Source organism: Amblyomma maculatum, chromosome 5 (genome assembly GCF_055883805.1).
Source record: "Amblyomma maculatum isolate TAMU_Amacu chromosome 5, ASM5588380v1, whole genome shotgun sequence".
Lineage (NCBI taxonomy): Eukaryota > Metazoa > Arthropoda > Arachnida > Ixodida > Ixodidae > Amblyomma > Amblyomma maculatum.
Genome location: NC_139348.1, coordinates 101232603 through 101247191, shown reverse-complemented (window position 1 = coordinate 101247191; position 14589 = coordinate 101232603). Strand labels below are relative to the sequence as shown.

At 44.7% G+C, this 14589-nt stretch overlaps 1 protein-coding gene across 1 annotated transcript in view; it reads left to right on the top strand.

The window, feature by feature from the left end:
• The window catches only part of LOC146189032 (uncharacterized), a 39120-nt gene extending 25737 nt beyond the window's left edge, over window positions 1-13383 (top strand). The window contains exons 7-9 of the mRNA XM_084603198.1: window positions 7929-8087; window positions 8720-8789; window positions 12387-13383. Of these exons, the coding sequence (XP_084459324.1) occupies window positions 7929-8087; window positions 8720-8789; window positions 12387-12520 (363 nt within the window). The 3' untranslated portion in view covers window positions 12521-13383. The remainder of the gene's footprint in view (window positions 1-7928; window positions 8088-8719; window positions 8790-12386) is intronic.
• The last annotated feature ends 1206 nt before the right edge of the window (window positions 13384-14589 follow it).

Here is a 14589-nt window from a genome sequence, read left to right as displayed (position 1 = left end):
ATTCTCTCTGTTTCCGTGTTTATGCGCGCATGTTGGCTCTGCTTAGGGGGTAACCGATGCCCGGCGGCCACTCGTGGTGGGTAGGGAACGTGTGGTCACGACATTGTCACCTACTAATGTAATATACATAACCTAGTTACGTGATGACATCGCAGAACAGCTGCAGATGGCGGCAACCTTTGTTACGTGATTGCGTCACAACGTTATTCCGTGATGTTTTGAACAAACGGATGGACGCGAAATAGGCGAATTAAGGTAAACTTACGTTCTTAATAAATAGGGCATATGTTAGCAGTGCTTCTACTCTTTTTTTTTTCATAAGCACCAATACGTTTGCGCCTATGTTGGGCTTTAGGGATCATTAAAAGATAACACAAGCAATCGCAGTTTCGTATTTCCCTGATTCACTTATCTGCCGAAAAGACATTGTGCTGATTCTTCCCATGGACATGGCTATGTCTATTAAATGTTTATTAAAGAGCAAGCTTATTTCTCTTTGTCGTTTGAAGCCCTCAGTGCAAATGAAATATCAGTACATATCGAGAATATGAAGCAATCACAAATTACTAAACGTAGCTTCTTTTCATTCGGTAAGGTAAAGCTGAGCAATTCCGCAATATGGTAGGAGCCGACTGAATTTTCTTTGCATTTATTACAGAATTCGAAACGAAAGAAAGCACCGCGTAGTTTACGCGTGATTACGACCACCTCATGTTATTGAGCTTGTTGTGACATCATCTAGAGTATGAGAGAATTCTGCTACGCCTGCACTGAGACATGTTCACAGGAGCCGGAAACTAACCGGCGTGTTTGGGAACTGCTTCCGAGCGCCTTAGCCACTGAGCATGCGGCAGGCTAAGGTGTATGTGCAGTCACTCCTTTTCGTTTCATCTATGCCTGCACCGTCAGGTTTGTGAAACTAGCACCTGAGGGATAATTATTCGTTGTCGGCCTTTAGTAAAGCGAACATAAGCAATATATTTTACATTTAGACGAACGTTCGTGCATCTGGGTACAAACTGGGTCGCTAAAGGCGTCGTTTTTTTTTGGGGGGGAATAAATCTATTAGATAACCACTGTCCTGCAACAAGAATATCCTGCGTCGCAAAAATTTATACCCAGTTAGCGACTAGGATATTGAGCCATTCAGCCGAAAAGCAAAATCATAAATTTAAAACACCTTCTATTTCAACTGCAGAAATCGAACACCGTCATTTTATGTGAGAGGTGAGGGAGTCCGCCGTTTTTTGTACACTATTGTGCTTATTTTAAAGCCTAATATTTATTATAGTGACAATATCGCAAATACACAAGATATAAGGCTGGCATAACTTTTTGTGAAATGGTCACCACTACCTAGACTTCTTTCTTCCTAATACGTCGTCTATACAGGGCGTTCAATGTACGACTAATCGCATTTCTTTTATATGTACGAAGATATGTACATTTACCACGTTTGTATAAACATGATATTTGCCTAGAAGAATACAAAGTGCGACAAAAATTGTAATTCTGAATTCAGTAATGAACTTTGATTTATTAAGATTTTTTTTCACTGCAGCTAGCACGCGTATTCGTGCAGAAAACTTGTAGATGGGTGTCTATCGAAATGTATTCTATTTTGTATAATTGAATAGCGTGTAAGTGAACTTAAATATGTGCACCTCATTTTTTAGCTTCAACTTTGCCCGTGTATAGACCAGATTGTTTAGCCGCTCCCGGGCGCTGGCATTTTCTGCCGACTAGTGCGTCGCCGCGCGGACGCTTCCTTGGGGACTTCGGGCCGCGCCGGCATAGTAGCAACGTTTAGCTGCTTTGGCTCCCTAGAAAATATCGCCAAAATATTTGGTTGTGTTAGAACGAGTTTGTTTGCATTGTCGTAGAGTTAAAACGGCATGGTTGTTTTGGAACTAGTTTGTTCGTATTGGTCATAGCATAGAGTTCCTTACACTAACTAGAGGGAAAGCTGAGGGCGCTGCACTTCAGCCACCATGGGCGCGCTAAGAATCATGGGCCGGTGTGCTACTTGTTGCGGGACAGTCGGTTTTTCTCGGGTACGTGGAGTGGCGTTACTGCAATGTTTCTTTTTCGTCATCATCATCATCTGAAGGTGCGTACATAGACCGCGAAAGCCATAGTAGCGAAGGCGCAAAAGCAGACGTCGCCAATAAATGGTTTCTGTTTCCCGAAATGCCACTAAAAACTTCCTTAAGTAATGGCACAACGATAAATATTTTCATAACATTTTTTATTTCAAAGTTTGCCTATTAAGTGCGAAATATTGGTATTTGTGCTGCTCCAAACTAAGCCAATAGGAGAAAGGGCCATCGCTTATATTGGATAAATCTCACACTGGCATCCTGTTTCTCTCTCTTTTTGCAATTTATAGTCACAATATTCAATCTTAGGACATTATTTACGGTAGAACAACGTTTATCTTTGCATTAGTTTTGGCCAAAAGTTGTAGTTCTGCACTCGGTAGCTCACCGGCCCATGATGCTTTGAGCGCCCATGGTGGCTTAAATGGCCGTCTGGAAACTCCATGTAAACTCCCATAGACGGCAGCACAGCTTTCCCTCTAGGTAAGAGTAAGAAACTCTATGGGACATAGAGTTGACATCGACTTATTTATGGATTTTAATTTGGCTTTCACGTTTATTCTGTTGTTGGTCATCACGCAGCTGGGCTAATAATATCTTTTTATCCCTTACTGACGATAAAACGTTTGTTAGCGATTGCCAACTTTACTCTTGCGTATGACTCGCATATAACTCCACTTCCACTGTGCTCTTCTTCCTTCCTGTCAGCCATTTCGAACCTCACCAATTAGGATGCGTTGTCGTTTTTGTGTTGTGTGCCAGTCGCATCAATCAAATATCGCCGCGTTCATCAAAGCTGACAGGCTAACGGCAGGCAAACTTTGTTGCTTTGTATTTATGAACACGACCGCATTAGGGCCGTTTCTTTTTATCCCTGAAACTCTATAGCGCCTATCAAACTGTTGCGCCTGCATGTCAAACATAATGCACCTTTTAATTTATATCCTGCGAGTACATTCTCGTGCATTCCAAAGCAACAGCAACAAACAAATGCCAGCTGGAGCAGAACAAGTAAGTTTTCGTGTGGTAAATGGAATTGAGAGTTCAAAAGTGGCAACCGGTAAGAGGTACGCGGTAGTGGAATGCTCTGAAAATTTAATTACTACCTGAGATTCTTTAACGTACGCTGACATCGGACACTACACAGGTGCTTCAGCTTTGTTTTCATCGAAGTGCGGCCGTCGCTTCTGTGATCGAACCTGAGTTTTCGGTTTCAGCAGCCAAGAGCCCTAACCACAGAGCCACTGCTGGAGGGCACAACACCGTTTTGCTATTTGTATAAATCCGTGTACAAATGTTAACACGGCAGCCAGCTCTCGCGAGTTTTGCTGCGACAAGATAAGTATATTTAATTTCGATGTTAGCAGTGAGCGTGAAACTGTTGCTGAGCCATTTGGGCCAAGTCGTAGCATGTAATAAAAACATGTCTGTTGCGTCCGAGGTAGACACTAACAGCAAAAAGCTACTGCGCTCAACCGTTTTCCATGCCCGACTTCTCTCTGAAATAACAATTGGAATTCCTGGTAGTCGTACTTAGATTCTGTTAAAGGAAAAACGAAATTTAAAAACAACCATTGTTTGCCGAAAAAAGCACGTTTGGTCTATGAAAACTTGAGCGCGAAGCTCGTCAACCCGGTTAAATCTCACATCATGGAGTTAGGTCCAAAAACCTACATCTTTGTACGCAAAATCAATAGGGAGCCCGAGCTCAAGTTTCGCCGCGCGACGGCAGCGCCGCATTCCTGGCGCGGTGGCGAAATGTGAAACGATGGGGCTTCGCCGGAGCAGACGCTCCGCTAGATTCCTGTGCACGCGCGGCGATCGCGTTGCGTCTGGCGGTTATTTGGCGATACAAAAACGCTTCCGCTGATGCGGAACGGATGTACTAAGTAGCATTGTGTCATGGGAAGCCACAATAGTAGGCGAAGCACCAAAATTCGAGGCTCACGTGTGAAACTTTGCAAATTCCTGTGGAAGCGTGTCCGCAAGACCTGTTTTCCAACACCATGACAGCGTTCTGAGAAGTCTCGCGTTCTTAGTGGAAACGAAAAGAGCCAATTTCCCCTTTCTTCGTAAACTCAGAAATGTTGACAGTTGACAAAGACGGCTTGGAGAGCCATCAAAAAAATACAGTGGTTAAACACCATACATAAAAAGTGAAGGGGATGGAAGATTATCCTGCTCGTCGCTCCCCGCGTGTCTAGTTTTGCCGATTTTTTGTGCTCTCTCCCTGCTTTGAGTGCTCTGAGACCAACCAAATCAACAGATGTGACGTCCGCAATCGAGACTGATGTGTGAATGTGCCCTAAGTGTCCACAGCTGCCTTTTCATTTTTAGATTGACCAAGAAAATATCTAGGAACGAGGCCTTTTTTTTTTTTTCGGGGGTGGGGGCGGCGTTGGAAAACATGCCTTGCTGAGATGCTTTTACAGATTTTCGCGAATTGGCCAATAAGTGTACCAATTATTATTATTATTATTATTATTGTTATTATTAACGAAGATATGTCGGAAGTGCAGTACAAAAGTGATCCTAGCTATGGCTCGACTAACACTACTCGCACGGAGCCTCCCATTCGCGTCACAAGGTTCGTGAGTGCAAACCAAATATTATCATTAATGAAGCGCAGCCGTTTAATAAGAACCGAAATAAAACACTGTGTAGTACAAGCTTGGATTTCACCTGCCTTCCGAGCCAGCGAGCCGGTTATATCGCGTGTAGCGCACGGAGCACGCATGTGCTTATGAGATTGCTAGCGTTCTTGTCTTTGATGAAACACCTCCTTCGGACTATATACTTATTCTTCTACTGCGAAATTTCCGTTGCTAACGTCGTAATAATAAAAAAACAAATCCGTATATAGATCGCATGCTACAGGCCAAAACGATCGTCAACGAGCGGGCCACTTTATTCCACAGTACTGATGATACTTTAGCAGTTTTTAAAGATATTATGTACGACAATATAATTACATAGCGGACTTACCTCGAGATGCATTCCTACTTTTTTGCCAACGTGGGACGCATTCACAATGAATATTTACTCATCCCCGTCTGTCGTCTGCTCTACAGTGCAGACGTGAATAAAAAGTTTCCCGCTTATATTAAAGTATCCTTCATGGAAGTACGCGTCAGGTTGCCCAATCAAGACGGAATGCGGGTTGCATGTCGCGGTGCGCCTGCGGGGGCGCGTCAATGCGCGTGCTCATGCGAGAGAAAGCGCGCGGCGCACGCCTTGAAGGCAGCGAGCGAGCCGGCGGCGTCCAGTGAGTGCCCGCGCGACAAAGCAGCGCGAGACGTCTGCACGTGCGCAGAAGCGAGCGAGCGAAAGGAGAAAACTTGCACGGGATGCCTTGGTGGTGCCGCCGCGTTTATCCCCAGTTTCTATTTTTCTGTCAGAGATGGCGCTCCCTGTCAGGAGCAGCAGCGCCGCTCGACGGTGCTTTGGAAGCCTATACGTAAACAAAACACGTGTGGATTTATTACAGGTAGAGAGCCCCCCCCCCCCCCTTTCGCCCCTTCCCTACCACCAAAAAATAAATAAAAGAACCATGCATGGCAGACTACCCTCGTATATTGCGTCACCTAAGGATCAGTGCGGTTCACATTTCTGTAGAACTCTCTTGAGCAGGCACAAATGTGAGTAGCGATGCACAGAACTCACCTACATGCATAGGTGGTAGAGCGCGTTAACGACAGAATAGAAGAACGCTCGCTCACAAACACGTATTCAACGTGAGACGACAGCGCGACCCGCAGTATCCTAGCCGCGTGCCCATCAGACGGCGTCTGGCGTTGAGAGTAGGAGCGCGAGTATCCTGAGGTTGAGGGTAAAAAAATCTGCTCTATAGACGCAATCAGGACTGCGGCGCTGTGCAAGAAGCTCTCCGAACTTGGGAAGACTGGGAGACCTCACTGCGGTAAGCGAACCCGGCCAGGCAGAAGATCGTTGTCAGCCGGGCCACAGATCAACATCACATAGACATTTAGATCGCGAGTGGGGTCGTGCGGAGACCCAGGAGGCCTGCGTGCCTCGAATTCTTGGCATAATAAAGTTTTTCCTCCTCCTCCTCCTCCTCCTCCCCTTGCTAGTTTGACGGTGCGTGTAGTGCTTTGCCTGGTGAGAATGTGGATTTACAAGCAACAGTAATAACTTTTTCGTTCTTGGCCAAGGAACCAATAATTTGAGGAAGCAATACACACCGTGCTGAGTAAGCACTGTGATCTATCAATTGCGCGGGATAAGAGAGAAAACACTGCCCAAAAAGGAAATGATTAGCTGCTCCTGTTTACCCATATTCTTATCAAGATAAGCCAAAAGCTCTATCATATCATGAGTCAGCTTTATAGAGGACACGGTATCGCATGGGTAATTCTATGGTTTAGGGCTGCAAGTTTAAACCTACAAATCTCATGACAAGGGCTCGTCATCAAAACTGGAAGGAATAGAATAGTCTCGAGTGCCATGACTGAAAGGTTTTCATTGTTAACATCCACGCTAACTACAATCATTAAAAGTTAATTGGTGAATTTTACGAACATTTCTTACCATACGTTTACAACCACTGTAGTAGTTTGTGTCTGTCTGGCCACATAGATAACTAGCGAAAACCTTACATGGTTAGTTTTCTTAGCATGTCAATTTCTTTACTTCTTATGGGCCTGTAGATAAAGCTTTCAACAGTAGCTTTGGTGAAAATGTGGCTTAGAGAACATGCCACTATTCTTCGTGCAACACATTTCTCCCTTGCTGCAGTATGCTTCACGTGTATTGCTTTGCTGCCGGCGTAGCCATGATTTTGGTGAAAGCAGTCTTACAAATATTGATCCAGTAGCACACTCTGAAGCAGCCGAGGGAGCATGGGCTTACCATTATGGCCAGCATTTTAGTATTGAATGAGGAGGAGCCGCGAAGAGATGGCAGAGTAGGGGCGGCAAGCTATGCGCCAGTTCAAAAATCATTCCCCTTCAAGACAATGAAAAACCATTTACTTAGGGAAATAAAGTGAATTTGTACATATTTTTATATGTAACACCTAACTCAGCCCCAAAATATTTCTGAAATGCATCGTAAACGTATTGAGGCCAATAATAAAAAGCCTAGCATGAATTATGCCTTGGCTTGCGGGCTGTTAGCAGCTGCTATTTAGTTCGCGGCCAGTGTTATCAACACATTATTTTGCTTTGCACTTTCGTGAGGTACAATTTAGAAAGTGTCGCAAATTTGCAGGCACTTAACATGCCACGAGAGTTAGTACAAAACGTTAGTGGAGCAAGAGAACACATATTAAATGTATAGTTTTTGAAATTTCCACAGGGGTGTCGCCGGAAGCTACTTGTTTTCGGTATTTCCGAAATTACGAAAACTCAAACTTAAAGCATACTGTCGTTGCTGGCATTAGATTAGCGCATATTATTCCTCTTTGCTTATTTAGGTGAAAATGAAATAAGTGTTTTCCATGCGTACAAGTGTAGTGACTTCCAGAATGTTTGATTTACTCATTTTAACGAGAGACTGACGTTCTTTCCTTTCTGAAGATTCCTTAAGATTATACGTTCAGCCGTGCTTTTTTTGTAATTAACTACTAGCTTTTCATTGGTAGCTATAGTATTCGTAGAGTGGGTGCTACAAGCACGTAAGAAGGACTGAATATGTCCGTAAACATGTAAGACCACGGCAATCTAAAAACCCTATAGCCAACCCTGAGCATGTTGTTTAAAGTTCCTCTTCCGCTGTGCGGACTTTGCGGCCTTCTTTCGTGTTTTTTGCGCCTGGTTTCTTTTAAAATAAAAAGCCTCCCAGTATCGCCTAATTGTCGCTCTCTTCCAGATTGAAGCGCTTCCAGAGGTGGTGGCTGCCGTTGGAGACCGGATGGAGGTGTACGTGGACGGTGGGGTGCGCTCTGGTGCAGATGCCGCTAAAGCCCTCAGCCTCGGAGCCCGCGCTGTGTTCGTCGGAAGGCCTGCGCTTTGGGGACTCGTTTACAATGTACGCTTCACTCGACCCCTTGATTGAAAACTCCATACCATAGCCTAAACCACAAAAACTTTATGCAAACCGACTAACGAGGTTTCCCAGCTAGGATTGATCCGTTGCCCAGTTCAAGTGTCTTTTTGAAATAGTCGCCCCGTTCAAATTATGCGTACATCTCTGGCTGGAAGCTATAGACGCCCCTTAATCTCCATAAAATTGGGACCTTCTACGGGTCGAGACGCTATACAGCTGCCAAAAGAACCCAAAGCATAAAGCCCAGTGCCTTTAAAAATATTAAATGTGCGCATGCTACAACAGTGTCAGACATCTTTTCAATGTACTTATTTATTATTACGTGCTTATCGCTCATGCCGTCATGCTCAAACAATTTCGATAGTGACCTTGCTTTCATGTAGATGTCCGCACAAAGTATTATTAAATTGCCAAACCATCTATAACTACGCATCAGAAAGATGTCGCGTCATCCACTTTCGAAGCGTTCTAGCTGCTGCCACATGGTTTGCTATTTAAAAAGAAAGCATGTTTCCTAAATATTGTCCTCATACGATCCTTATCAGAAAACATTATTTCTGTTGCGTTCATAGCATAACGTAACGGTTCCTGTGCCTTTTTTTTTTTTTTCACAGGGCAAAGAAGGAGTCGATAAAGTGTTAAACATATTCAGGAGTGAGCTCAAGCGCACCATTCAACTCCTGGGTAAGTGACACAACTTTACAATGATCTCCACTGGTTCTGAATCTCTACAATTGATTGAACCTTAGCTCACTGATTGAACTTTAGTTTCTAGCTTGAAATATTTCTCCCCTTTCTTGTGTCAGCTCTTCACTTATTGTTAGTGTGCATGCAGTATTTCTAAAGACCGAAAATATCTGAAGACAAAAGAGACAGGCAGAAATAAACACAGGCATTAGTATCGCCTATTGGTTTTCATTTAATACTGTACGTATTCACTACTACTTGGTGACCGCATATCGATTATACCACGCTTATTGGGAGCACATGTTGAGCTTCCTTAGTCGTCAACCACTAACGGCAAGCTGTGCGATGGGCACTGGTGATAGCCTGTAATTGCCTCCGCGCTGTCAGGTTGCGCCTCGCCCTATTATTGCCGCCTCAGATGACGTGATACACGCACAAAGTTGATCGGCCAACGTCGGTACATTAAGACAAAAACGCTGTTTTCGGGCTGTGCTGCCTCCGAGATTCGTGCTCTTCACTTGCTCGATGGCAACCATACGTACATTACCCTGAGGCTCCTCTTTTTTTTTTTTCAGTTACATCAACTAATAGTAGAGGCCAATTTAAAACTATATAATATCCATTCTTCGTATGTTCGTAAAATATTGTCATTCTTTTTACACATAAGTATCAAAGCATAAAGTAATATCGCTCGATAATGCTGCAGGCCTCCTTCTTCAGCCGCCTCAATCACATTTCTTATCATTAATTGCATTCTTGCCCCTTCTATATTCTTCCGTTTCAATTTAATTTGTACTTTGATGATACATACCTCATCCATGCTAGGCCTTTTCGAGTGTCAACATTGTTCGAGATCCTGCAACGACACGGGGTGAATGTTTCGTCGCGTATGATAATTGCCATTGTTGCTGCGTAATGTCAAGCTAAAGAAGGCGCAATGAAGAAAAGTGGTAACATTGAGTAATCTAAGTTGGTGACAGACCCTGAATGGTTCGAGTACTCAGCCCGAAACCCCAATGACTGGGCTGACTCTGTGAAGATGAGAGCCTCCAAAGTCTACCGGGCGGCGCTACTCAGCTATATTTCTCACTGCTCCGAAGAAGCATGGGTGGATTTAGGCTTAGTGTCCTTATTATCCAAGCCGGGTCATAGGCGCCGAGATAAAAGAATGGCGACCGTCGTCTTTAAGGCCGCGTTGGAACAGGGAAATGGGTTCCGACGGTGCACCCGCTTTGCAGCTACATGGTGACTACTAGGGAGTGCAGCTAGTGACAGGAGGTCTTTAGGGGACGATGCTTTCCACTGTTCTTCTAGCGTTACTACAGCACAGTGGCAGGCGCTCTGAAATTTCGCGACAGGTGTGAGCAGTGAAGCACTCCAACATTCAAAATGCGCCTGCGTTACTAGTTTAAACGCCTAATAGCAAAAAAACTAGGAGTTTTCGTACCACTTCAAGTAGAAATTATGTGATCTGACTTAATATCCTAGCACAAAGACGCACGTCGTCTGCTCGACCAGCAATAGAGATGGCACAGAGGGAGTCTGCAGTTGTAGGTTGTCTCGTCTGGCAAAGAGCCGTTTAGCTAGTTCTTGCTGTACTGGGTGCATGTTCGGCAACACACCTGACAGGCATGTGGTGATGTTCATATTGTATTTTTCGGCTAGCATGCGGTAAAGGTGCGGACTAATGAATAATCTATGATCAAGAATTGTGGCGCGAACGATCCCATTCCTGCGACTGTTTCTAACGAATACCCCTAAGGCACCAAGTTTTGACTCTGCTTTGCAATATTCCTGTACAGTTGAGAACTTCAACCCTCTGTCCAGCAATATGTCTTTTTCACTGGAGCCTGCTGAGGTTATTAACTGAAGTTACAATAATATGCGGGCTGTACGTAGTCGATGACATGTGTGTGCATATTGAATTACTAGTTTTGCACTGCTAGCGAGCTCTAGGATTCTATAAACATTTTTCCCGCCGGAACAGTAGGCGCGTAACGATGGCGGACACATTTAGCAAAAATGGCGGCTCCCACGTCAGGCGCTGTACAGCATGTATGTTCGATTTGGTTTGGGACCATAAGACTGAGCTTGTATCTGGCGCCCACTATTACCTTGCGCGACGGCAGGATTTTTGAGGCATGCCTCGTAATGGATTGTTGTCTGCTCTGCACAATATGAGTGCGAAAATGCTTGTAACACAGATAGGCTACAAGTGCCGATATCTTGTTTTGTGCTGACTCTGTAGTCACCTAAGCGCGCTCTTGCTTCGAGGCCTCAAAAACAGCAGCCCTGCTGTTGAGGCTCCCGTTCTTTTCTGTCTTGCGGCCGCGCGCATGCCCACTCAGGGACAGCCTTCCTCCTGAGCGTTGCCCATTTATACTCTGAAGTCCTGAATGAAAAGAAGCCCACAGTCTTAACCTACCCGATGCGGAAAATATTTCTTTGACTCATCGCATCGGGAGTTATTCACGCAAAATATCGCCTGGTAAGCATGAGGTTTCGGGGGATGGGTGATTTGCTCACTGTGGGCAGTCAGCGTCCAGCAAGAGGTGATGGAAAAAATATATACTGGCCAGCAAGCTCCTCGCATGGCTGCGATGACGTTTTCTGTTTTCGTACCTCAAGAAGCCGCGCCTGAACTTTTCTTAACCATCTAGACGATCACGATTACGATTGATATCTGGGAGAATCGTAACATAGCTGCGACGTTGCAGACACCGCTTCGCTTGATATAACTCCTGGTTACCAAGTTAACGTTGTTAATCTGATGCTTCATCGGCGTGCAACGGTTCGTTGTTGGCGTAAACACATTTCTTAGGCGGTGGTCAACGAGACACATTAGCATTGTGCAAGAGAGGGTGAGAATGAATTTAACTTATTGTCGATTAAATCGGTCTACTGCATGGAGCAGAAAATTACGCTAAGACGCGGCATCTAATGGCCCTTGTAGTGCACGTTTTTTTTTTTATTACTATAAGCCCCAAATTTCCCCGCTCTATTCTTTGATTTGAGGCTACAGCAAATAGGTCCAATATATTGGAATATAACGTATTTACCTTATCAACATACTGACCCATTTTCAGTTGCACTTGAATTGTATTCAAGCGTGTAGAATTTTATGCCACAGCCCTGTACCTAAGAACCTTGCTTATGTTCAAGCAGTGGCATCGTTTCATTAAATGCCATTTGAAGTTGCTCCGTGTGCTGCCGTGCCACTCAACAAGTGTAAAACAACACTCGATGAAACGGCAGACATATTTTTGCCTAATGTGCCTAGCAATAGTTACGCGTTAAAACACTGTCGGCTTGAATAACTACAGTAAATGTAACAAAGCGGACATGTTTAATAAACGCCAGCAATAACTTTTCTCACGAAACATTTTGTTGTTAAGTTAAGCATATTTAGGGTGTACCCTCGAAATTTGATTCATTTCAAGAAGGGTCTAGCCAGTCGTTGGTATTCACGCAAAGGGAAACCATACAATTGCAAAGAACTCAGTGCATTTATATAGGAGTGAATGTCAGGCAGTTAATCCTCCCAATTTCCATGTAACGTTGTATCCATTATGAAATGTCCTTTCTCTTTTGCAGGCTGCCCTGACTCCAATGATCTGTGCACGGACTACGTGGTGCGCGAGGGACACATTTCGCAACCACTGCGCAGCACATGTAAACGAAGATTGCCCTGGGCAGAGTGGGTCGAGTACAAGAGTGTAGGATCATAGACCGGAAAGGCCAGCGAAATGATACCACAATCTTCGATTTATTTAGTTTTTGTAAAATAAAGCATATCTCTCATCAGTCACCATTTAACCATATTCGCTACAGGAAAGTGTACTTTGCTCCAAATTTCTTGAAAATTATAAAACAAATTATCTTCAACTAGCTCGCGGGGCCTTACTTCTCCGACATCATATGTGTAACATGTGTACGTGGTCAGCTGACACTTCTGCTGTTGTACTTTGCGCAAACATCACTGCCAATGGGACGGTGAACAATGCATTGTTTGCATATATCGGCAATTGTTTCACCTAGTGGCAAGTTCGCCTCAATAAAGCATTATGAGACAGTATATAGGCACCGCTACACTTTATCATCTTGCTTCCTTTTAAACGGATCTTCACGTGATCTTTGCTTTAGCCCACAAATTGGAAGTAAAACTTCAATGGAGTGAACAAACGACACATGAAGATCACAAAACTACGACTATTTGCTGCTGATCATTTGACTCCTTTGGTCATCTGTAAGTAGATCTCTTTTTCAACAAAAATAATACCGAACTACTTACTCCGCATTACGTCTGCACGATGTGTTTGGTTATCCTGCCCTTCTAATCAACGTTGGCACATTACATCACTTAGCAGCCTAGTGTTTGCCGTTTTTTGCAACTCATGGCTAGCACTTCACTTATGGTTGTTAAAGAGCCGTTCAATGTTTAATATTTGCTCCCTCTGATTTGGCTTTATGTCCCAGCTATATTGTTCCAAACTTGTCCCATGCCAGAATGCACCAAAAAGCTTATAAATATTGAACATCCCGTCTACAAGCATCAAAGATCTGTACGTCCAATTGTTGAATAAAGTGTTTGTGTAGCTGTCATTGAATGTATTTGACTTTGTATTTGTCATTGAATGTATTTTTCCGCGCGAGCACCGCGTGGACAGAGCGATCAGTGTGAATCTGCCTTTTTTCTTTCCTTTATCACCGAGACAGGTGGCAACCGCTTCACCAGAAAGCTAGAGATTGAAAACGTCTTCTGCGTAATGTAAGTGCCTGCGGCATTGTCCAGCCCCGATAATCATTCTTGAGCTTTCAGGCTTTTTTCGCGTTATGTATTGTTTTAGGCTTTTGTCTCCACTTCGGCTCCAGCTTCGTGCATTCCTATTATTCTCCCATACTCGTTCCATCCTCGGCCGCTCAGTTCCACGCAGCTTTCCTTTTTTTTTCTCAGCCAGTCCCGCTTGGAGCGTTCGAGGCTGGCTTTGTGCGAAGCTGTACCACACGTGGGGGAGCGGTTACATTTTTACCGTGTTTTATTTCCCCCTCCCCTTTTTCGTTTTTCGTTCCGTTTCTAGGATAGAAATAAAGGCCCAGCAGGCAGCCAGAGCTCATCTGTGTCTCTGCGTCTTGTGTCGTGTGGCTTCCGCACTATTTATGCTTCACTGCTTTGCTCCAGCTGGCCAAAAATGCCATCGCTTCGCTGTGCGCACCACAAATACATTGCCACGGCCGCCTCTTTCAAGCGCTCGCCCTGCCCTGGGGGCCGCGCCGGCCACTACAAAACTTTTCAGCGCCCGCGTGGCCCTGCCTATTCGCCGCCAGTGCTGCCTGCTGGATTTCTGCACAGTGCTTGTAAGGCCCGTGATCTGTTCGGCCTCAGAGATTTTTGAATTGTCTGTGCGAGGTTCTATGCCGGGCTTTCATGCAGGCGTTGGTGTATTTGTGTACTTGTGGTTTTGAGACCATTTCTCAGCAGAGTTTCATAGCATTTAACTGCGCGTCCCGTTCTTTTTTGTCTTGGGGAGCGAGTGGTTCGACAGCATTAGCTCTAAAACGCTACCTCTTTGTTCGAACCCATGCTGTGTTTGCTTTCCCTTTGCTACTGGAGACGTAGAAGCGTTCCTTTCGCCACGACGCAGACCATCATTAACGCGGTCTCCCGCTGCCCTGTCTCCCGAGTGGGAGCGGCCGGAGGTAATAAGGTCCGCAAGAGGGGTGAGGCATTTGTCGCTCTGCATAACGTGTAGCGCACAACTGGTGCGCTTTGCGAAGGTTTCAGAAAGACGTTGCAGTC